The sequence below is a fragment of the Chiloscyllium punctatum genome, chromosome 44 (assembly GCF_047496795.1).
Source record: "Chiloscyllium punctatum isolate Juve2018m chromosome 44, sChiPun1.3, whole genome shotgun sequence".
NCBI lineage: Eukaryota > Metazoa > Chordata > Chondrichthyes > Orectolobiformes > Hemiscylliidae > Chiloscyllium > Chiloscyllium punctatum.
The window spans coordinates 5,157,618-5,180,531 of record NC_092782.1 but is presented as its reverse complement, the minus strand read 5'-3'; the positions used below and the strand labels follow the sequence as shown (position 1 = coordinate 5,180,531).

General features: G+C 39.6%; 1 protein-coding gene across 6 annotated transcripts in view; it reads right to left on the bottom strand.

Moving 5' to 3' along the window:
• The window catches only part of LOC140466677 (copine-8), a 360,152-nt gene that overhangs the window by 37,424 nt on the left and 299,814 nt on the right, over window positions 1-22,914 (bottom strand). For all 6 annotated transcript variants that reach the window (XM_072562133.1, XM_072562131.1, XM_072562135.1 and 3 more), the window contains 2 exons: window positions 18,661-18,707; window positions 8,426-8,607 (listed from right to left, as the gene is read on the bottom strand). In XM_072562133.1, the coding sequence (XP_072418234.1) occupies window positions 8,426-8,607; window positions 18,661-18,707 (229 nt within the window). The remainder of the gene's footprint in view (window positions 1-8,425; window positions 8,608-18,660; window positions 18,708-22,914) is intronic.

The window sequence follows — 22,914 nt, the reverse complement described above, 5'->3', positions numbered from 1 at the left end:
TTTGGTATGCTTTCTTCTATTGGTCAGATATTGAGTACAGGACTTGGGAGGTCATGTTGGGACTGTACAGGACATTGGTGAGGCCACTGTTGGAATATTGTGTGCAATTCTGATCTCCTTCCTATTGGAAAGATGTTGGGAAACTTGAAAGGGTTCAGAAAATATTTACAAGCATGTTGCCAGGGTTGGAGGATTTGAGCTATAGGGAGAGGCTGAGCAGGCTGGGGCTGTTTTCCCTAGAGTGACAGAGGTTTACAAAATTATGAGGGGCATGAATAGGGTAAATAGGCAAAGTCTTTTCCCTGGAGTGGGGGAGTCCAGAACTAGAGGGCATAGGTTTAGGGTGAGAGGGAAAAGATATAAAAGAGACCTAAGGGGCAACTTTTTCACACAGAGAGTGGTACGAGTATGGAATGAGCTGCTAGAGGAAGTGGTGGAGGCTGGTACAATTGCAACATTTAAGAGGCATGTGGATGGGTATATTAATAGGAAAGGTTTGGAGGGATATGGGCCAGTTGCTGGCAGGTGGGACTAGATTGGGTTGGGCTACTTGGTTGCCATGGACGGGTTGGACCGAAGGGTCTCTTTCCATGTTGTACATCTCTATAACTTTATAGCACTTCAAAGAATTGATGTAAATTCTGCTGTCACCTTTTGAGGGGACCTTAAAATTCTACAAAGGAAGATGATCACTCCTGGAGGAATTAATTACTTTGCTTATTCCAGTATATTTCCTCCGTTCAGAGTTTTTTTTCCTTCTGTGATTTTCAGCCCAGTATTGGCAGTTTTAGCCATTGCTTTGCTTTGGAAGGCCAGCTCAGAGCAGTCACTCTGCACTCTTGTGGGCATCTGTAGCAAGCCCCAACTATGTCGTGGTTAACACACCAATAATTTAGGATAGAGACATTATCCTCACCCAGCAGAGTTACATCCTGCAAATTCTGCATTTGAATATTTGGTATTATCTGCCAGAGGGTATGGTACTTTAGTTATTTTTTCTGCAACAGACTGATATTTATATTTTAATGACCTCTGACATGTTCTTGCTGCATAAGGTAAACATCCAAGCTAATACATTAAAGAATGTTGACTTGAATGCTCCAGGCATAAGGGTATAAATGGGGCTTTATCTGTACTAATTTTGAACTTAAAGTCCCAGCCAATATAAAGACATTTTCTTTATGATGAATGGAGTACAGAAGTTAAAGTCAGAACAATCAATCAAAATTAAGATAAATCACAGGATAAGAAGTCAAAGATACAAATTTAGGACTGATGTCAGGAAGTTTTCAACACAAAAGACAAAAACCAACAAATGAACAGATTGGATTTCTAAGTATTGGAATTTGGGGATGGGGTGACTGTCAGCTTTCTTGGGATGGATGAGCAAGGATCCCTGTTTGTCTTGTGCCTCAGTCTCCACTGCTTTCTGAGACAGAGAGTTCCAAGGTCACGTAACCCTCAGAAAAATTTGTTCTCACTTCTGTCCTAAAGGGTGAACACGAATCTTAAAACAGTGTCTCCTCTTTTCTATTTCTGGACCCTGGAGTAAACAGTTTATTTGTGTCCACCTTGCCAAGAGAATTCAAGATTTTATAAATCTCATTCCATTCACCCCTCACTATTCTCAACTCTAGCGGAAGAGCCTCTAATTTTCCGTCATATGACACCTCAAATGCTCCAAGACTTATCCGAGAGATTTGATTCCAGCTGATTACTGGACAAGTCAGATCCCAGACTGAAATCTGATTTGACAGGAATTAAAATTTTTGGCTTTGGTTTCATTGAGGTGGTCCCTCACTGAAACATAAACATGCAATGTTGCAGATTTGTTAACAATAAAACATAAGTATATTAAACAAAAGGAATGAAGATAAAATAGGATAAATCAGACCATTACTTAGGACACAAACTTAATTTTGAAACACATGGTGAAGTAGACATCAAGATTTGGGAACTTGGGGAAGTTAGTGGGCATATCTTGCGGAAAGTCCATATCACAGTACAGGAGGTGTTGGATGTATTAGAATGCATGAGGGTGGTTACATTTCCTGGTCCTGACCAGATATATCCAAGAACACTGCAAGAGCCTAGAGAAGAAATTACAGGGGCTCTGGCTGATATTTTTACATCATCGTTAGCCATGAGTGAGGTCCTGGAAGACTAGAGGGTAGTGAATGTTGTGCCCTTATTCAAGGGCTGCTAAGAGAAACCTGGGAAATGTAGACCAGCAAACTTAACATCTGTGGTAGGTAAGTTATTTGCGAAGATTCTGAAAGATAAGATATACATGCATTTGGAAAGACAAGGTTTGGGATTTTAAGATTTGTAGTTCAGGTTGAGGCTCAGGTTGCAAGTTTGCTCGCTGAGCTGGAAGGTTTATTTTCAGACATTTCAACACCATACTAGGTAACATCATCAGTGAGCCACAGTGAAGTGCTGGTGTTCTATCCTGTTTTCTATTTGTGTGTCTTGGTCTGTTAAGGTGGTGATATCATTTCAGGTTCTTTTTCTCAGAGGTTGGTAAATGGGGCCCAAATCGATGTGTTTATTGATGGAATTCTGGTTTGAATGCCACACCTCTAGGAATTCCTGTGCATGTCTCTGTTTAGCTTGTCCTAGGATGGATGTGTTGTCCCAATCGAATTGGTATCCTTCTTCATCTGTATGAAAGGATATTAATGAGAGTGGGTCATGTCTTTTGATGGCTAGTTGGTGTTTGTGTATCCTGGTGGTTAGTTTTCTGCCTGTCTGTCTGATGTGTTTTTACAATCCTTGCATGGTATTTTGTAAATGACATTCATTTTGCTGGTTGTTCGTATTGGGTCCTTTAGGTTAATCAGCTGCTGTTTAAGTGTGTTGGTGGGTTTGTGGGCTACCACGATGTCAAGGTGTCAAAGTAGTCTAGTAGTCATTTCAGAGATATCTTTGATGTATGGTAATATAGCTAGAGTTTCTGGGCATGTTGTGTATGCTTGATTGTGTTTGTTGTTTAGGGATCTGCAGAAGAAAAATACCTATACCGGCTACAAGCAGCAGAAGAAAAATACCTATCCAATGGATTCAAGAAGAATGGGTCCCCAATATACACAGTCCACCGAATCCTGAAAAGTCAAATCAAGGTAGGTGTTTCATGGTGACTGGTAGGGCCTTAAGGAGTGTACTGGAACAGAGGGACCTTGGACAATACATTGGCTTACTGTGCTGAGAGTGTCTGAGCAAAGGCTATCCCCCTTGACCGCTCAGTGGATATCCCAGAACTCACTAGCATCCCTTGTACCTGTGTCATCTTTAAAAACCCATTATGCTCCCCGAGATACATTGTCAGTCCAAAGTTGCCCTGCATGGCTCCTGACATTTGCCTCTGATATGGCAGACTGGGAGAAAACAGTGCCGTGATGTGTGAGCTGAGACCTGGAGGACTTCAGCATGGGGTGATACAGAGATGGGACTTCCTCCTCCCCAGCACCAGCATTGGAGGCCATGACACCAGACCATGCTGGCCTTGTCTGCATTTACCATGCGGGTTAAAGCAGTCTCAGACTTCTAGAGAAATGTACAACACAGAAGGAAGGTCAATTACCTTCCCCACTCCTCCTCACACTCAACTTTGCTTCTGTAACATGCCTCTCTCTCTTTCAGGAGGAAAACAGTCTTAATAGGGCAGAAGGACGTAAGATAGTTGGTCGGCTACCCAATATTCAACTCCTCATCCCGTTTGTGGAGAATGTTTGGTCTCTGACCATCGCGAGTGGCATTCGGTCATTTCCAAGCTCCTGGATTGGTTTTAGTTACTGTGCTGAGAGCGCCCGAGCGAAGGCTACCCCCCTTGACCTAACTGAGACCTGCTGAAAACCACAGCGAGATACTTTCCTTTCCTTCGAGTCTTCTTTAAAGGGAAAGACAAGGGAAAAGTAAAATGAGCTTCATATCTCTGGCTGATAGTCAAATAACAAAAAGGTAAGGCAAGTCAACACAAGAATGAGATGCTGTCAGCATCCAGGTAGGCTCAGAGTGAGTGAATGCTATGACCAGCAAGCAAAGGGCCTGGAGATGCAACCTGATCCAGTCCATGAGCTGGGTAGATGTCCTTGAGTTCAGAGTCCTTGCTCCTGCATTACAATGTGCATTGCCGATGCAGCTTAAGGTGCTGCATGGAAGTCTAGAAGCATCTTATTCATAGGTTCTTAGATTCTGAACCATTTTGAATGTCAGTGTCTTTGGATGTGGGGGGTGTGTGAACTGTGCCCTTGGAGTGTGGCGTGACATATTGGTGCCCGGTGACCAGCATCAAGTTCGTTTGGAGTTTTCTTAATATCTAGCTTCTTTGGCAAGTCTGATGATAGAATGTTGAATCATAACGAGGCAATTTGGGCTGTCAACAAATTACTTAATAAGCAATAATCCCCCTTCATTGGCAACTTGCTACTGCCTAGCAATAAACTTGCCATGTCACTTGTGAAAAGCATAAAAAATGGCATATATTGCCTCTGACATTGAGATGGGTCTCACTAGACTTCCTGTCCGATTCTGCCATACATCTCACCACACCACAAGTTACTTAGACCCTGACACAATCTTGGCCCTAGTCTTGAAAATCTGATAGTTCCATTTTCGAGCGATCATCCACCTGTGCTTAAGTCTTCGAATAACCTTTTTAGTGTTTTATCGAATATTTCTGGTGTTAACAAATTTAACTATCTTCTCCCTCTCTCAGGAGCAACTTTACAAATGAAAAATTCAGTTTTGTGAAATTTTGCAGAAGTTAAGATAGTAAGACTGTCTCTCTCTCTCTTTAGATGCTTCCCCTAAACTTTTAAAAAAAGACACAAGACCATTTATTTCTAACAAAAGTCTTGAGGCATAATTGTTTCTCTTGTTAGGTTGCAACCCCTCCTAAGGATTATAAAACCCCATTAATTTTGAGAATTAGCCCTCACAAACATTTTTTTTTTCTAAATCTCTATGGCTACAGGAACACTCAAGGTTTCATTGATAATTTGTTCATAAACACAGAAAAACCTATGTCACAATTTCAAAATCCAGAAGTCAAAACCTAACACAAATGCTATCAAAGATATATATTATTAAACTGCACGGTCCACACTACATTGGCAAATTTCCTCTAAAGTGTCATTTACATCCTTCCTTAAATATAGAGACGAAGAAATGTCTCACCAATGCCCTGTACAACTGAAGCATATCATCCTTACTCGAATGTCCAATTCCTTTCTTAATAAAGAATAACATTCTATTGGCATTCTTGGTCACTTGATGTAACTGAAAACTTTTTATGACTCATGTATTTGATCAAGCTTAACACTTTTAGAACAGCATTACACTCTGAATTTAAGCCACAATTTTAGAGCAAAGGTTTAGATGGGCCACATCCAAAGAATTTCATTTCAAAAATTAAGCAAGAGTGCATGAAAGGAGGGGAAATAACTACTTTAGCCAGGGGGAAGAAAGAACTACTATTTTGCTTGTTAACAAAAGTGAGAAGCCCTCAGAAAGCAGTTTGTAAATACGGTATTGTTATTTAATGTTTTTTGAAACATGCAGTAACAAAATACATTACTACTAGTTAAAATCTTAAGCTTCAGTGGAAGAATATCTTACTGCATTACTTTGGGTAGAGTTTAAAAATCAGAAGCATCTTTAAGGTAACAGAATTTTAAAAAAGTATTGATTCAATAAAGAAAACAAGCTTGAAGATGGCAGATTATAAATAGACTTAAATATAAGTAATTTAAGAATGTTTGAAGGAATAAAAAGGTATAAAAAAGAAGAAATAATACTTCCAAAATTGTAATGTCACGTGGGTTAAATGAGCCTAACATATTTTAGGACTGGAGATCTTTGAGAAAACAATTCTTAATGTGCAGAATTGCTTCAAAGTTAAACAGTAAGTCGGAAGTGGAGCCAATTAATGCAATACTGTATTCAATGTTTTCTGTTGCAGATAATGTTATAAATTGCCAAAAAAAAATCAAAGTAGTATAGATACTTTGATAAAGTTTTAAAAGCCTTTCATGGGCTCAATCTGAGAACATAAGATTATTTAATGAGCAAGATTTACTAGAAGAGGAGTTCAACTACCAGTGGAATCAGTAAATGATATAATTAATAACCACCATGGATTAGTGGAAAACTGTAATTATGCAGCTTTGATATCAGAAATTATAACAAGTTTATTGTTGGAATTATTGTTAAATTTCTGTCAGACATCTTGCAGTCCAAGAAAGATTTAACTTTGAAGAAAGCCATTCAAATTCGTCTGGGAAAAGAAGCCAGAACAAAAACTGGCAGATATGCCCTCAGCAGAGGAGAACAACACAGCTGAGGGATGCAAAAGGACTTATCGCCTTGTAAGATTCTACAGTCTAATAAAGGCTTTCGAAAAGCCAATACGAGAATAAGTCAAACAACAGATATTAAGAATCATTGTCAGGTCTATAGAACAACAAAACCTCAAAAGACGCAGGCAATGACCAGTCATGACAAAATAATATTATATTTGTAAAACTGCAGCTCACTTGCAAAAGATGTGCAATTAAATTTGTTTGAACAAAGTGGAAATGATCTTCATACAACTTCATGGAAGCCTGACCAAAATCCATAGATTCAGGATACTGTCAAGCAGAAGAAATTGTGTATTCTAAATTTACAGGATATTGCAACAAAAGGAGAATAACTATTCAAATAACAAAACAATTGCTTGATCTAGGAATCCAGGATATGAGAAAGCAGAACTCTTACACGATGGACATCATAAGGTTCCCCAGATGATTTAATGAGGAAGCAGGCAAGAGTTCATCTGCAAAGGAAGTTCTGGAGATTATGGATCCTCCAGGTCAATATCAGTTCAAATAGGAATGACATATTTTGTAATGGATATCCAAGAGAAAAAAAGATCTTCCTGCAGAGAAACGGCTTTGCATGGATCATAATCCAAATAAACAGTCCTTCAGCCAAAGAACTAACAATCTTTTAGGTCAGAAGGCATGGCATTCTGAAAGGCTTGTGCAACCTCCAGATCACCTACATTTGAAAAGGAAGAGACTTACGAGGAGATGAGGTCGTGAAAAATGTAAAAGTTAATATATACATGAAGTTATAATTGTTAACTATAGGGAGGAAAGCTTGGGGGAAGTTGTTATACAGAGTATATAAGCTGAAGGAATTAATGTTGAGCTACATTGTGCTCCAGCCAGTCCCATGATGTCTTGCAGTCTTTGGGGAGGAAATACATTTTGCCTGAGGCCCCAGTGAAGACTGACATGATAATCTGACTCCTGATTGTTGTAATTATGTCTAACTGGCTAATATTAACTGTACCTGTTGCTATCATGCAATAAATTGCAGTTTGTTATGTTAAACAAGCATCTATTTTTGTGAAAAATCTTTTAGCCATTTACCCTCTACCACTATTTAGCTTCAGCTCCAGTCAAGGTGAATTGATAGCAGGAAACTACCTATGATTCCTCATGATGCTGCCTGACCTGATGTGCTTTTCCAGCACCACTCTAATCTAGACTCTGATCTCCAACATCTGCAGTCCTCACTTTTGTCTACCTATGCTACAGACCCTGAGTGATTTCTAACCAGAAGACAGGAAATGCTGGCAGTGTTGGGGTCTGAGAACACAACTTTTAAGCCCATTTCAGCGCAACAAAACTGACCATCTTTTATCAATACACATGCTGATTGACAATATGGACCTATATCCATTGCTTAGGCTTCTCAATGTAAAAGCAGTATGCTTCACTCCACACTTAGAGATGCTGGAATCTCAAAATAAAGTTCCCTTGCTCATGTAGTCGCCAGCAGATTCAAAGGTGCAGAGTGCTACTTATTTAATTTTGCACAATATTTTCCCAGTTTTGGGAATAATTTGGTACCTCACTACTTAGGTAACAAAGCAGCCAAGCAACCTCTACGCATTGTAAATTCTGCCCAATTTCCAACCATTAATTTAAATTAAAGTTTTTATAACGGATATGTAATCTTCTTTGGCAAGTCATTATCCAAGTGGTGAAGGTGAAAATCATTATGCCTCAGGATACACATTATGCATATTGCCATGAGTTGAAAGCTCTTCCTAATACATAAATGTAATATTTTCCAAACCAGCTATAGTTATGGCCTGTTTCAGCTAGTAAGCTGCACTTGCACCAAATCAAATCGTGCAAAATGATTAAATCAATGTGTTATAATTTTAATGCTGGTGAATAGAAACAGCATGTTTAGTTTAGTATTTCTGATGTAGAACCTTAATTATTAGTGGGGGTCAGAAATAATGTGAGCAATTGAATTATCCATAACCAGCAGAAACCCATAAAACATACAAAATGGCTAAAGCAAAATTAATCGTTAATAGTCATCTGTACACACTAATTTTTTTTTAAATCAAAAAAAGTCTCACCAATGCAAATTCATGTGAAATTCTTCCATCTGGAGGCAACTTGGCACCAAATCCTAAGGCTGGGAACATCTTGTCACTGTCATAGTCCTGAATGATTTCTCCTACAGCTTTCAATGCCATGGCATAAGTATTAAGTTGATAAGGGTTCATATAATGGAGAGAAGTTGGTTGGGCAGGGTGACCTATTTGAAAATACAATTTAACATAAGCGATCAGACAAAAATGTAATATTGAAAGCCCAAACTGTATTAAACTTAGCAAGATTAATGTGTCAACATATCAGTCTCAAATAAATATATATATATTTACCAGTGAATAGAAATTCAAAATAATTACAAAAAGAATGTAGAGAGTTTTGTTTTATTTTTCAGTACAGAGGATGGAGGGAATTGAAATACTTAATGGAAATTAGCAATGGAAGCAGAAGTCATGATGGCTTTTGAAAAGATAATGGTTACATATTCCAAAAAAACTAATCCTAAAAGGAAGAGTACTGAGATTAAGTAAATAATTTTCACAGAACTGACACAGACATAATAGTTTCCTTCAAAGTTATTACATCTAAAGAATCTAAAATCTATAATCTAAATATTGTAAGTATGCATCATGAAGATTTCACATTGCATAGTCACACTGTAGGCAAAGTCTTCAAAATGAAAGAAAATGACTTTAGTATTGGTCACAGAACAACAATGCAGGCACAGAAAAACAACCTTGGCAATCATATGGTGTTTTGCTGTTGTGCTATTGCAAAGTTCATGGTGTAATCACTGAGAATTTAGAAGCTTCACTTGTGTACCCCTGCATAAACCACCTTTTTCTATGAACATTAGCTCCAGGTTTATGGAACTCCAAGATAAACAATGAGAAATATTTCAAGCCGTATTATTCGCTGCAACAACAAAATGGAAGCAACATGAATCTCCAGATGTAAAGAACCTCAATGAACAATGACCCAAGCCTATGCTACAGACATACAATGGGTTTTCGATTTGGATCCCAGATGCATCCTTTGATGTTCTATATTTTCTGAGGCATAAACTCAGAATCCTGGACTAATAATCCAATGAATAAAAATTCAAATCCCACAATGACAGTTTGAAAGTCTAGCTTCTCAAGAATATAGTTAATGTGGATTTTTTCAACTCACAAGGAAGGACCACTGCTACTTTCTAAGGGCAGCTAGGGATTGGTAACAAATTCTGGCCTTGCTAGCCACATTGTGAATTATTTTCTAAATTCACATTGCACTGGGTTATCTAAAATTTCATACACAATGCTGTTGCACTTTTCTGTTGGTTCAGCTGACTCAGTTGGCTGGACAGCTGCTTTGTAATGCAAAGTGATGCCAATAGAGTGGGTTCAATAACCACATCAGCCAGTGATCCTCAGGTTAAATTACCACCAGTCATCTCTCTCTTATGACAGAACAGCCGTGGTCCAGTAGGACTATGGCAATTTTATCTTTTAATGGTGGTCTAGTTCCAATTCCTATTGCTTCAACGTAAACTAGATTTTTCACCTATTTCTCAAATAGTGGAAAGTTTTGCTCACTGCAACAGCAAATGTTAACATAGCATTCCATGTTCGATGTAAAGGCTTTTTCTTCCAGCATCGATACCACGTGTAAAATAATTTCTCATTGAAACAGGCTTTTTTAACAGCACAGGTCAACTGAAATAATTTAACTGGTTTCAATCAAGTACCTTTTGACTTCCTGTATACTAAAGGATATTTATACAAAGGAAGAGTATTAATTATTTGTTTTATAAAGCTCTTAATCCTTCAAATGTAGTGGATATTAAACTCTAAACAATGAATATAATTTTCTTAAACATTTATGCAAGCAACTTCTATTTTATGTCCTCTCTTCATTGCAAACAGTATTTATTGTAGGCGTATAGTCCACCGGTTCACCAGAGTTTGCTCCTGTAAATACCATAAGTAGTTTCTACACAACTGAATTTGCTGTTGGAGCAGTTGCTGTTAAAACTGCTTGAGCAATTAACACAACATTTCATCTGATTTTAATTAGCTAAATAAAATATCAACTGACAACATGTACAAAACAAAATGACAAGGTGATTATTTGAAAAAAGACCATCAAGCTGTTTAACTTGATGTTTATATTTCTGCACATCCCAAAAGAAATGATATATCAGAATTAAATTTGATTTTTTAATCAGTTTATTATTACACAACAATAAGACAATTTGGTTCATTACTGATGGTGATTCTGGTGTTGACAGTCTTGACAGTCAAGATTTCCGATTATTGGGTCACTGATGATCCAGCTTATATTTTTGGGTGCATTTAATGAACAAACTTTATTCAAATTGTTACCATAATTGGGTGGTTCTTTTTTGCTGTTTCCTGAACAACTGAACCCTTTTTGGGATATAGTTCTATTGGAATGGTGACCCTCAAATACATTATGCCTATAGTCATTATTCATGCTTGTATCTCAACAAGTACTGGCAGGACATCTGATCATGTGTGGGGAGAAATCATAGCCCAGCCCAATTCTTTGAACACTCGATGTCCACAAATGCACATTTAAACTGTGTGTAGCAAACAACAATCCAGAATGAATACTCTGAACAACTCTCCCATCTTAAGCCAGTGATGAATTGCAACATCTCTGTGACCATTCCAGCTGAAATTAGAGTTGAATATCAAACATCCTTGTTCAGAAGATCATTAAATTATTCTCAAAAACATATTGAGAGACTACTACTTGTTGGAGGTCTAACTTGAGTCAGTACATAATAAAGAGCAAATTGATTCTCCTTCTCTAGACTGGATGGGACACATCCTACTGAATTTAATGAAAATGCCATCTAGGTCTGATTGAGGTCAACATGACAGTGCACTACCTATTTTACTTAGACTGGTGCCTGTCTTTCTACTTACTGAAAACTATTGAATCACTACATTTGATTTGAAGCTTCTCAGTGAACATAGCGATCTGTATCATGAACTTTCAGTTAGCTTTGTTCAAATGTTTCTCTCGTTGCCTGGCCTACATGAAATGGTCTCTCGTGGATGTGGAAGCAAATGTCATTCCATTTAAATCTCTAGCACTTGTAAAAATTCATTACTTTCATTCACAAAAATACAAGCAAATATTACCAATCAAACCACTGTTGTAAAAACAAATTCCAGTACAATCATTCAACATTGTTTTTAAATGTTTCTAGAGCAGAACACCTACCATGCACACCAGAAAATTTTAAACATGACAGAAATGACGTACACAGCTTTGTAAACGAGAACTAAAATGACTTATATATACCAATGGCTAGAAAGCTGTTCTCTCTTGAGGGCTGAGGACTTGGTTTGCGTTCTATTCCTGAAGTTTGGTTTAGTAATCAGAGGGATTTTGTCCCTATTTTTATTGGGAGTCTGTACAGACGTTGGGTCATTGCCAAATAAAAACTGAAAGAACTATGGATGCAATAAATCAGAAACAAAAACAGAAATTGCTGGAAAGATTCAGCAGGTCTGGAAGCATCTGTAAAGAGAAGGGCCACTAGATCAGATACATTAACTCTGATTTCTCTTCACAGGTGCTGTCAGACCCTCTGAGCTTCTCCATCAATTTCTATTTAGGTCTGGCATCAAATTATGCCCCACATTCGGATTTGCTGCATCATTAGGCATGCTGAATATTCTCTTTCCAACCTAACTCGATGCTGAGTAATGCCCACATATCTCCTTCCCTCAACTCTTCATTGTTTCCTTGACCTGATTTCAGTCCCATGCCATGTCTTCTTGGGCTATTTATTGCTTTCTCCCTTCATGCAGAACTGGGGGTAATTCAGACATCCTTCTGCTTCCATTCATAAGTGTTTTTGTTATCAATCCTTACCTCATTTCCTAGACACTGAGAAATCCCAATATGAAAGTCGGAGCAGTTTCCTGGTGACTCCAGCTCATATTGCACTCCTCTAGATCTCCATCTTGGTCACCCAGCAGCAACAACCCATGGGCAGTGGTCTCATGCAACCAACATCTATGTTGCTCACACATGCCAGCTTCTTCAAACCACCATGTCACATTGCCAGTCCAATTATAGTACACTTCTGCACTGCAATGCTGAACTTTGGAGCATAGTGACACCTTACATCAGACTGCTACTGTGCTGACAGGACCTGCACTGACTGTGCTGCTGTTCATGCAAGGCCAGGTACCCATCTCATAGATTGGACCAGGCTGCATCTCACGACTGTACAATTCCTTTCTGGGTACTCGCTCACTTAGCACCTACATGGATGCTCTCAGCACCCCAGCCTTACTTTACCTTGCCTCTTAGTGCTTCACCCACACCGCATCACTCCCTCCTTTGGCTCTTTCTACCCAACTGTGGGGTGTTTTCTCCTGGAATGAGAGACGGTGCAGAATTGACTGGGGTGAAAGTGAGTGGTATCGCTGTAGCATTCAATCCATGCAGCGTTTCTGGTGCTGGGGAATTGGGTGGGTGAGAGTGAGAGATTGTAGATGTTGGAGGAAATACTGCAAGTAGTACAGCATGAGCCTTGGCAGGCGATTTGTGAGAATGAGGAAGCAGGGGCAAGATGGTGGTACCTACCCTGGTGGAGTGGAGGTGATCACTGATCTTACACTACTGGGCATTCCTTAAGATGACTGAAAACGAGTTGACCTGAGTGGTAGGGCATGGTGTTATTCCCTTCGCTGTTGGAAAGAAGAATCCCTGGTCTAGGCTACCTCCATCAAGAGGTCCAGGTCCCTGTCTGCAAAGTGCAGAACCAATTTCCCCTTATCTGCAATGTCGGGGGCAAATGTCACAAACTGCGCAGGACAGCTCTGGATTGAGCACACTTAATTGGTTGCACAACGACCTCTTAAAGATGGCGCCAGTACCAGAGATTGTGGGATATCTCAACAGTCTCCTGAGTACTCTCTGCTATGCCAAGTGGAAGAACCAGGCTGGCCTCAAACAAGATGGTTGCCATTGGATTGTGATAGGTAATTACTAAAGAAAGCTTAGAGCGAAACATGAGAGGACCCACTAGACTTCACTGGGAGAATTCTCTTTTTTTCTGGTAAGATGGCTGTGGAGTAGAGCCTCCATTGTCCATTCGCTCCACCTTTCTTCTCGCTTCTTTTTTATTTTTTCTCTTTTATTTTATTTATCTCTCGTTGAAGAGCTCAGTTGTGGCAACAGCAAAGTGGCCCAGTGCGGACTCAAAGTGAACCCAGTGGTTCTGAGGCAGGTCTAGAAATTACTCCTGGCCGCTGTGGCAAAGGCAAGTCTGGGTTGCCAGTGGCTTCTGCAACCAGCGCAGGATCATGGTGGCAGCAGCTGGATTGGCGAGGTGGACTGGAAGCAGACTCATGGCGACGTCGAGTTTGGACTGTTGTGGTACCTGGTGGTGTCTGCATTGGTGAGGCCCAGCGAGGACTCATAGTGGTGAGGGCATCGGTGGAGGTGAGATGGCGCTGAAGAATGGCAACTTTTGTTCTAGCTGTGGTGGCATGGCAAAGGGGGCACATGCCTAGCCAGCAGGCCCATAGCCCATGGTGGAGCACTTCACAAGAAACACTGTAATGTTGAACTTTTAAAAATTCTTTTGCCTTGATATTTTATGTTTTGGTTTATTTTTCTGTACTTTAAGATGGCACCAGAGAGTGGTGACACGAGACAGCACTTTTCACTGTATTTTGTAAAAAAAAAACACAACATAAATCAAATCAAAGAAACCCTCAAGAAACACAACAAAAATAACAACTTGCCAAATATGGCTACATTCAGCCCCTTGTGTGAATTGTTTTGAGTTGGCACTGACATTGCATGATATATTTGTTGATGGATGAAATTTCTGCACCTTTATTTCTCTAGCACTGACCTAGAAAGATAACATGCTTTAAACCACTAAGGCAGCAAAACAGCGAGTATTTTGTCACAATGAAAGGAATGGATATCAGTAGCATTTTATTTCTCAGTTAATACTGGTCTGCTTCAAGACTCAACTTTGATATGTATAATAGAAATCATTCTTTTTTCAGTACCTTCTGGAATAAAGGAAGGTCAATAAGACTTAAATTCATTCTGATCACAAAAGGTTAGATGAACTGAAATGATGACATGCCATGTGAGACAACCAGACTGGAGTACAGAATCTCAGTTTTGTACTGAAGCTCTTTGAGAGAGCCTCTAATAACAACAATCTTAGTCTGCTTTTTGAATTGTGAAATTTGGAAACAGATAAATCTATTGCACTGAAATACTGTCTTCTTGTGTTAAATATTAGCTTGGAAACACTCAGCAGTTTCGGTGAATGGCTTTGGTCTTGAACTCTTCATTAGATTAACCTAAGCTCTAGCCATTACATATTTTGCTTCTCTTTAAACATTGCATAATTCAGAGTGCTTCCATCACATTTTGTTTTTATTTCAAATCTCTCACCTCAAAAGTATTGTGTTTTTAATTAGAAATTACTTACCAATCTTTTGTATGCCAACGTAAAAATTGTTTTCTTCACTATAGAGGCAGCTGGCACAATATTAACGTGAATAAAAAACATCACTGTGTAATAATTCTATACCTAGCTAAGGGAAATAAAAACAAAACGTGACAGTTTTCTATTAATGTATTGTCTGAGCATGGTTGATGGTGTTGGAACTTCAGTGGCAGTTTGATCATCCCTGTGGCTTCTGAAGCTGGGTGTATGTCAGGCTGAAAAGTGGATTAGTGGTGCTAGAAGAGCACAGAAGTTCAGGCAGCATCCAAGGAGCAGCAAAAGCCCTTCATCAGGAAGAAAGGCAGTGAGCCTGAAGCGTGGAGAGATAAGCTAGAGGAGGGTGGGGGTGGGGAGAGATTAGCATAGAGTACAATGGGTGAGTGGGGGAGGGGATGAAGGTGATAGGTCAAGGAGGAGAGGGTGGAGTGGATAGGTGGACAGCTTGCACCTAAACTGGACGGGCATCAATATCCTAGCCAGGAGGTTTGCTAGAGCTCTTCGGGGGGGTTTAAATTATATTGGCAGGAGTGTGGAACCAGAGCTACTGTACTCTATGTTACTTTCTCCCCACCCCCACCCTCCTCTAGCTTATCTCTCCATGCTTCAGGCTCACTGCCTTTATTCCTGATGAAGCGCTTTTGCCCGAAACGTCGATTTCGCTGCTCCTCGGATGCTGCCTGAACTGCTGTGCTCTTCCAGCACCACTCATCCAGAATCTGGTTTCCAGCATCTGCAGTCATTGTTTTTACCCAGGCTGAAAAGTGGGTCAAGATCACACACTCTGAGCAAAACAGTCATCCTCATTGCAGTTTTCCCAGTGCCATCAGTGGCTGAGGTGGGCTGATGTCAGAGCTGGAGAGGCCAGAGATTTCTCACTGGGAGGCACTGCCTGGAAATGTGGCAGAAAAATTTGAATGAGCATTCAAGTGGATAATGGTGTGATTATCTGGGTAGAGGTGTGTGTACAGACATATGGGGAAAAGGTGAGAGATCGGCACTGGGGAATAGAACCACAGCATGCATGATAGGCTGAATGGCCTCCTTCTGTAGTGCAACAATTCTGTGATCCTGTGAAAAGTGCAGTAATGGATGATAAGGGAGGGAGGAGGGTCACTTCAAAGTGGAGCAGCTTCTTTGCAACTTTTTAATAGGAAAATTGAATTCTGTAGGCAGGACCCCATCATAGGAGAGGGCAGTCTACAAGGCAGCCTGTGCTGCAGTAGGATGCAAACAGACAAGCAGGAGGCTGGAAGAACACAGCAAGCCAAGCAACACCAGGAGGTGGAGAAGTGAATGTTTCGGTGCAACCCTTCTCCACCTCCTGGTGTTGCCTGGCTTGCTGTGTTCTTCCAGCCTCCTGCTTGTCTACCTTGGATTCCAGCATCTGCAGTTTTCTTGTCTCTAATGTAGGATGTGGGTAGGCAGGGAGGTCTGTCTGGAGCACTGAGAGGCTGCCCGCAGAGTCACATTCCCCACTCCATGCCCACAGGGACCAGGAGGTAGTCTCTTTTAGATTAGATTAGATTAGATTACCTATTGTGTGAAACAGGCCCTCTGGCCAAATCAGTCCGCACCGACTCTCCGAAAAGCAACCCATCCCCCTACATTCACCCCTGACTAATGCACCTAACACTACGGGCAATTTAGCATGGCCAATTCATCTAACCTGCCCGTCTTTGAACTGTGGGAGGAAACCAGAGCACCTGAAGGAAACCCACGCAGACAAGGGGAGAATGTGCAAACTCCACACAGACAGCTGCCCGAAGCGGGAATTTAACCCAGGTCCCTGGCACTGAGAGGCAGCAGTGCTAACCACTGAGCCACCGTGCCACCCACATTGCACTTAGTACACCCTGCAGGACTGTGTGGTGGAGAAGCCTGCCATCCTCTCACCCCAGCATGGTGAAAACACCCTGCAATGTGGGCACAGAGTCAGAGCCAAGGAAGCAGCAGGCAGCCCACGTCTCATCCCCGGTATTTTGAAAGAGCAGCTAGGTATAGCTCTTTGGCTGAAGGAGTCAAGAAATGCAGGCTGAGGGAGGGATGAGGGTATTGAGTTCAACAATCAGCCATGAAGCAGGCTCAGAGGCTTGGATGACCTACTCCTTCTCCTCACTTGAATGAACACATTGTGCAGTTGGAATTCAGAATTAGCCCCATATTAGACTCCTGAATCCTGCCCTCTAATGCCCGACAACAGATTGAAAACCTAGCCTTTAATACCTCGTTATTGCTATTCGGCATTAAGGAGTCATACTCTCATGATCTCCGACCCTCCACTTCAGATCATGGAGAGACCTAGAACAGTACTTTCATTTAACTGCCTTGCTGTAGAAATTCATGAGAAATATAAATACTGTACATCTTACAGCATCTGATGCACCGATACATATTCACTTAAAGTTTTATCATTCATCTTCACAAAAGATCCAGCTAAACCTGACTCAAGTCCTGCCAAATAACATCCTACAGGTTCTCCCATGCAGCTGTATCTGAGCCTGCCCCTCTCGATGCATTTCGCTGCTGCGTTGCAATGTCTTCTTCTTTTCATGGCTATGGCCAGAAGTTATGCTTCCCCACAGGGAGAAGCTAAGCAATATAAGCAACATTTTCATCCTCTAAAAATTTAGGGGAGTCTTTTCTTTACTTTTCTTTACCTGTCAGTGACTTTTAAAAATATATAGAGTTAAAATGGAATTTGCCTGTCCTGATCAAATTTCAAAATAAAAATCAGACTGTTCAGAATGTAAATCAGTTAAGATACAATGGCTTTTTTTTTACTTAGAATAGACCACAATAAAATTCCAAACAGGCCTCCTCTCACTCAATCAGAATTAGCTTCCATCCTCTTCTCAGATGCTGATCAAAATACCCTTGAAATGCAACCATGAGTCCCAATTCTAGGATTCCCATGCTCATTCCCAAGTTTTCCAATTTGGATGAATGTTTTTTAAGGCTGCAGGTTGTTTGGGAAGCAAGCCCACACCTGGCAGTCTCAACCTGGCTGGCTTCATGTACTCATCCTCAGTAATGTTCAGAGGGCTGGACTAACTTCTGAAGGACTCTTGGCTCGTGCCATCTCAGCGACGTTGTGAACCATAGTATACATGAGCAAAACTTTTGAAAAGTAAGTTTCAAAAGGTCCTCTCCTCATGTTGTCCATGCCAGGCTGTGACTCCAACTAGCATGGAGGATCCCTCATGCTCCCATGCTTAACTATGACACTTCCATGCCCATGCACTCAAGTGAAGATTTCCCAGGGGCTCAGGTGGTTCAAAAGATTAATGGGTTTCTGAAGTTTCAGTCAAGCCTCATTACATATTCTTAGCTGAGAGCCTAGAAAACCATTCATTATTATTTCTGTCAACTGGAGATAAATCACATTACCTGTTTTTTTAAAAAAATTGACAGTTCTCATTACACAAATGTTTGGTGTGTGGGAAAATGGTCTGTTTTTCATAACTGACAACAAAGCACGAAACAGATTCACTCCATATTACTCATGTGATTTCATGAAGCATTGGTAATCAGCACACAACTTGTTTTGTATCATATTTTGCTAATTACATGAATTTGTTGTCAATGAATGCCATTGAACAATTGTGGTTTGTGATAGGAAAAAATTACATATTACATTTCTGATTACTGAAGGTTTTTACAAATACGTTAGATAATTAATTTATTTTTCAGAAATATTCCTAATTAAACAAAAATAAAACTAAATTTTCAATGTTGAATCATTTGCCTTACCATTAGATGCTGTAAAATCAATAGCCACTGTAAAATTGATTTGTGTCCTAAAAGACAAAAGTAAACAATGTTTAATCTACAATGAGTCAAAAGACTTACCAGTTACAAATATGTTTCATTAATTGATACATTATAACTTCTTGCATCTATATTTTTGGGGAAAAGAAACAGTGGCATTAACATTAACTGCAGCTGTAACTAAAGTGTGGCAACTTTGCATTGACTCTGCTAATTGTAAATGTGGGAATATTAATTTATAATAACAACTATAATTATTTATTCAAATAACACATTTTAGAATGCAACCAGAATGAGACAAAATATAAAGAAAAACAAAAACCGTTTCATCTTTAAGCAGAACATTAATTATAATATTGCAATTATTAAATAGTATGGAACACAATATTTAGGTTCTGTCATTCAATGATATCAGTTTACTTCATAAAGATATCATACTATGCTGTGTGTTAAGACATCTTTCAGCAATTAGAGAACAATTGAAAAACCTTTATACTCATTACTAGAAATATGAAAGAATGAAAAAGAGTTGGAACTATAGTACTGTCACAAAATTGGTTTGTAAAAATGTTAAAATTGTAAAATGAATTGAAAAGCAGCGCATGGTGCCTTTCAGAGATTGTGCTTTGCCTGTGCTTGGAAGTTTGCAAGCATTGTGCAGCAAGCCCCAGAACTGAAACGAGTGTATCAAAAGTCTTTTCAGTTAGCAGGCCTAAGCAACATTTTTACCCAGACAACAGTTTAAACTTAGCCAATTTTAAAAATTTTTTAAATTTTTAAAAAGGCACTTGGAGACTAAGGAGAAAATGAGAACTGCAGATGCTGGAGAGTCAGAGTCAAATTTGCAGAGCAGGAAAAGCACAGCAGAGTTGACTTTTTGGGCATAAGCCCTTCATTAAGAACATCAATTCTCCTGCTCATCAAATGATGCCGGGCCTGCTGAGCTTTTCCAGCACCACACATTTCAACTTGGAGACTATGGACCAATTAAATTCAAATCTGTTGGCTTTGATGACCTCAAAACAATCTGATTGTAAAGAAATTAATATATAATCAAAGGTATAAAAGATGTGGGCATTTGAAAATTAAGGGAGAGCCACCTGTCATCTGAAGAGTAAATATTGGGCTCTTACAGAAATCTTTAAGCTCTGGTTAAGTACCATTTAAAGGCACATGGCACTCTGAACTAATATTCCTGACCCATGAATTTGTTAGAGAGAGTAGTTTGGGACACCAGAATTCAACGAAGCAAGGTGTTGTGACGTGAAATCAAAAGAAGGAAGATTGGAGATAAAGCAGAGAAGAAATAGACTGCGTGGACTTGGAGAAATTAAGTTTTAATTTATTGTTTTCTTATTAATTGGGTTTAGATAAATGGGAATTGTCTATATTTGAACAGCATTCATTCCAGTAGAATTTAATTCAGTTAGGGAATAGTTAGTAGTTAGGGGGAAATTGTTCAGTTTGATTGCAATTCTGTTCATTTGTTCACTGTTGGAGTTAGATAAATAAATTGTTACTTGTTAATTGAAGAGTGAGTGAAAGGATTTCATTTCATTTAACCACTCCTTTATAACAGGTTGGGGGTTGAGAGGAAGGTTATACCCCTTGTCACACTTCTGTATCAGATTACGAGGTAAGGTGATCTTTTTTGTGTGTCTTGGGTTTTCGTTATCAGAGGAGTGTCAAGCTCCGCTCTGTAACACTACCCATTGGTTCAACCTATTGCTCAGATCCATCTGCATGATGTGGTCATATTACTTTTCTTTGCCTCTTCACATCACGTCTGCAGGGAGGACAAGGATACAATCTGTCCTGTTTAGTTTTGAACAAATCAGTTGATTCCAATTTCGGCTATTAGAGTCGCAAGATAACTTTCACAAAACACAGAAAATGTTAGAAATACTCAACAGATCAGATGTAATTTTAGTCTTTGTTGGTGAGCATAAAAGTTCTAGTTTTTCTTATACAATAAGGTGAAAATGAAATCATGGAACCTTAAGTACTACCAAAATAAAACACAGCTGATGCAAGAAATCTGAATTCAAAACAAAGAATTTTAGAAATACTCAAGCCATATAGTACTTCAAGATGAAATAAAACAGTAATCCTTTCTGGTCAATGATATTTGTATAAGAAAATTAATGAACATGAACTAAAATTGTGGTAGATCTTCAGTGCAACTTTACAAACAGAAATTGTTAAAATATTTCGTACACTGGTGAATTTTCACATTATCATAATTTGTCTTCAGTGACCTTTGATTTTATAAATACACAGAAAAATTATGGGTATAGTGAACACAGAACAGTTGTTTAAACTAAACTGTGCAAGTGGAACTAGAGGAAGCGAGTTCAAATTAGGAACGATCATTTTGGGATTGATATAGGAAATTCACTTTCAATTAAAGATCAAATAATCTACAGAACAAATTTCAAGATAGAATAACTGGGAGGAAAGAAGTGGAAACTGTGGATGCTGCAGTGGAACGGTGTTAGGATTTCACTGGATTGATGAATCAAGATGGAGAGAATGGGGCTACCCACTTTTGTAATTATGTTACAATCTTGTAACTACGCCAACGTGAATTCCTGATCAGTGCCCCAGTGACGAAGTCTCCAATAGGAGAACTCATCTTCAGATTTGTAGTTGTTCCATTGCTTAGGCACTTTATAAATCTTGCACATGATTAAGCCCAGCTCATTAGGCAACACTGACTGCAGCAGATACCCATAATGAATCATATTATTGATTTTTGTGAGAGAGCACTTGACATGACTCTACCTGACTCTTATGAACTAATAAAATGGAAAGATTCTGCTATTTACTTGACATCTTGAAGAGCAAAATTGTTGAAAAGCTTTTTGGTATAGTTTAATAATAGAAAAAATGGAAATATAAAGAAGCTGTGCTTAAGTTACACTTAAACATCTAACAACCATTTAATTGCTATTTTGATAGATTATAACTGACAAATGACAAAATTAATTTTCCACTGGATTTTCTATTTGCATAATGGCAAAACTAGGCAGGGATATTTAAACTTTAAAAATCTGAAAAGCTTTCACAATAGGTTGCAAGTGGCTGCACGCAGTCAAGTATTTTATTTCTTAGGTATTCAGAGGGCGGCAGCTAGCTCAAGCTATAGTGCATCACCAGGACTTCCTATATCCATTTGCTGCCTCTGACCCAGTGAGATTAAACATGAGAAGTTAAAGCAGTGAAGTCCAAATGGATTTCAAAACGGAATAACATTTCTGAGAAAAGAATGACCTAAAACATTCAACGATTTAGGGTCAGACTGCCTGCTCACTTCTCATGGAAAACAACAGAACTTCCTGAAACGAACAGGCATGTTAGCCCTAGGAACAATGAAATATCAGGTTGCCTGGGAAAGAGAATCAAAGTGAAGACGTAGCATTTGTGGGTGAAGCCTTGGAGAAAGTGAATAGCTTCATGTGCTTGGGGTTAGTGGTAGCAGAGCATCTGGTAGGGAAGTTCTGATGAAAGGAAGAATCTACAAGACAGCTATTGGACCAGTCATGTTTCTTCATCCAAAATATTGAGCAACACTAAGTGAGGAATAACACCAGGACAATATTGAGATGGACGTTTGGAGAGTGATGAGAAAAATGACCATATCAGGGGTGGCATGGTGGCTTAGTGGTTAGCACTGCTGCCTCACAGCACCAGGGACCCTGCTTCGATTCCAGCCTCAGGCGACTGCCTGTCTGGAGTTTGCACATTCTCCCTGTGTCTGCGTGGGTTTCCTCCAGGTGCTCCGGTTTCCTCCCAGGGTCCAAAGGTGTGCAGGTAAGGTCAATTGGCCATGCTAAATTGCCCATAGAGATATGTAGGTTAGGTGCGAAAGTCAGGGGCAGATACAGGATAGGAGAAGGGGTCTGGGTGGGTTACTCTCTGGAGGGTCAGTGTGGACTGGTTGGGCCGAAGGGCCTGTTTCCACATTGTAGGGATTCTGATTCCAGTTCTAATTCATAATTCAATTCTCATTCAGAGTGAGTATGTCGTGAGCTCAACATCAGTCATGTGAAATACGTTTACAGTGAATTGTAGCACCCTTATTCCTGCCTGGATTTCTGTTGCCAAGTCATTCAATCAGGCAATGGATACCTGACAGCGTTTTTCACCCCACCTCCCATACTTTGAAACTCTGTGAGCAAACATACCAGTATTTGCTTTTGGTGCTTTGAGTTCACGGGCCACCCAGTCAAGGAC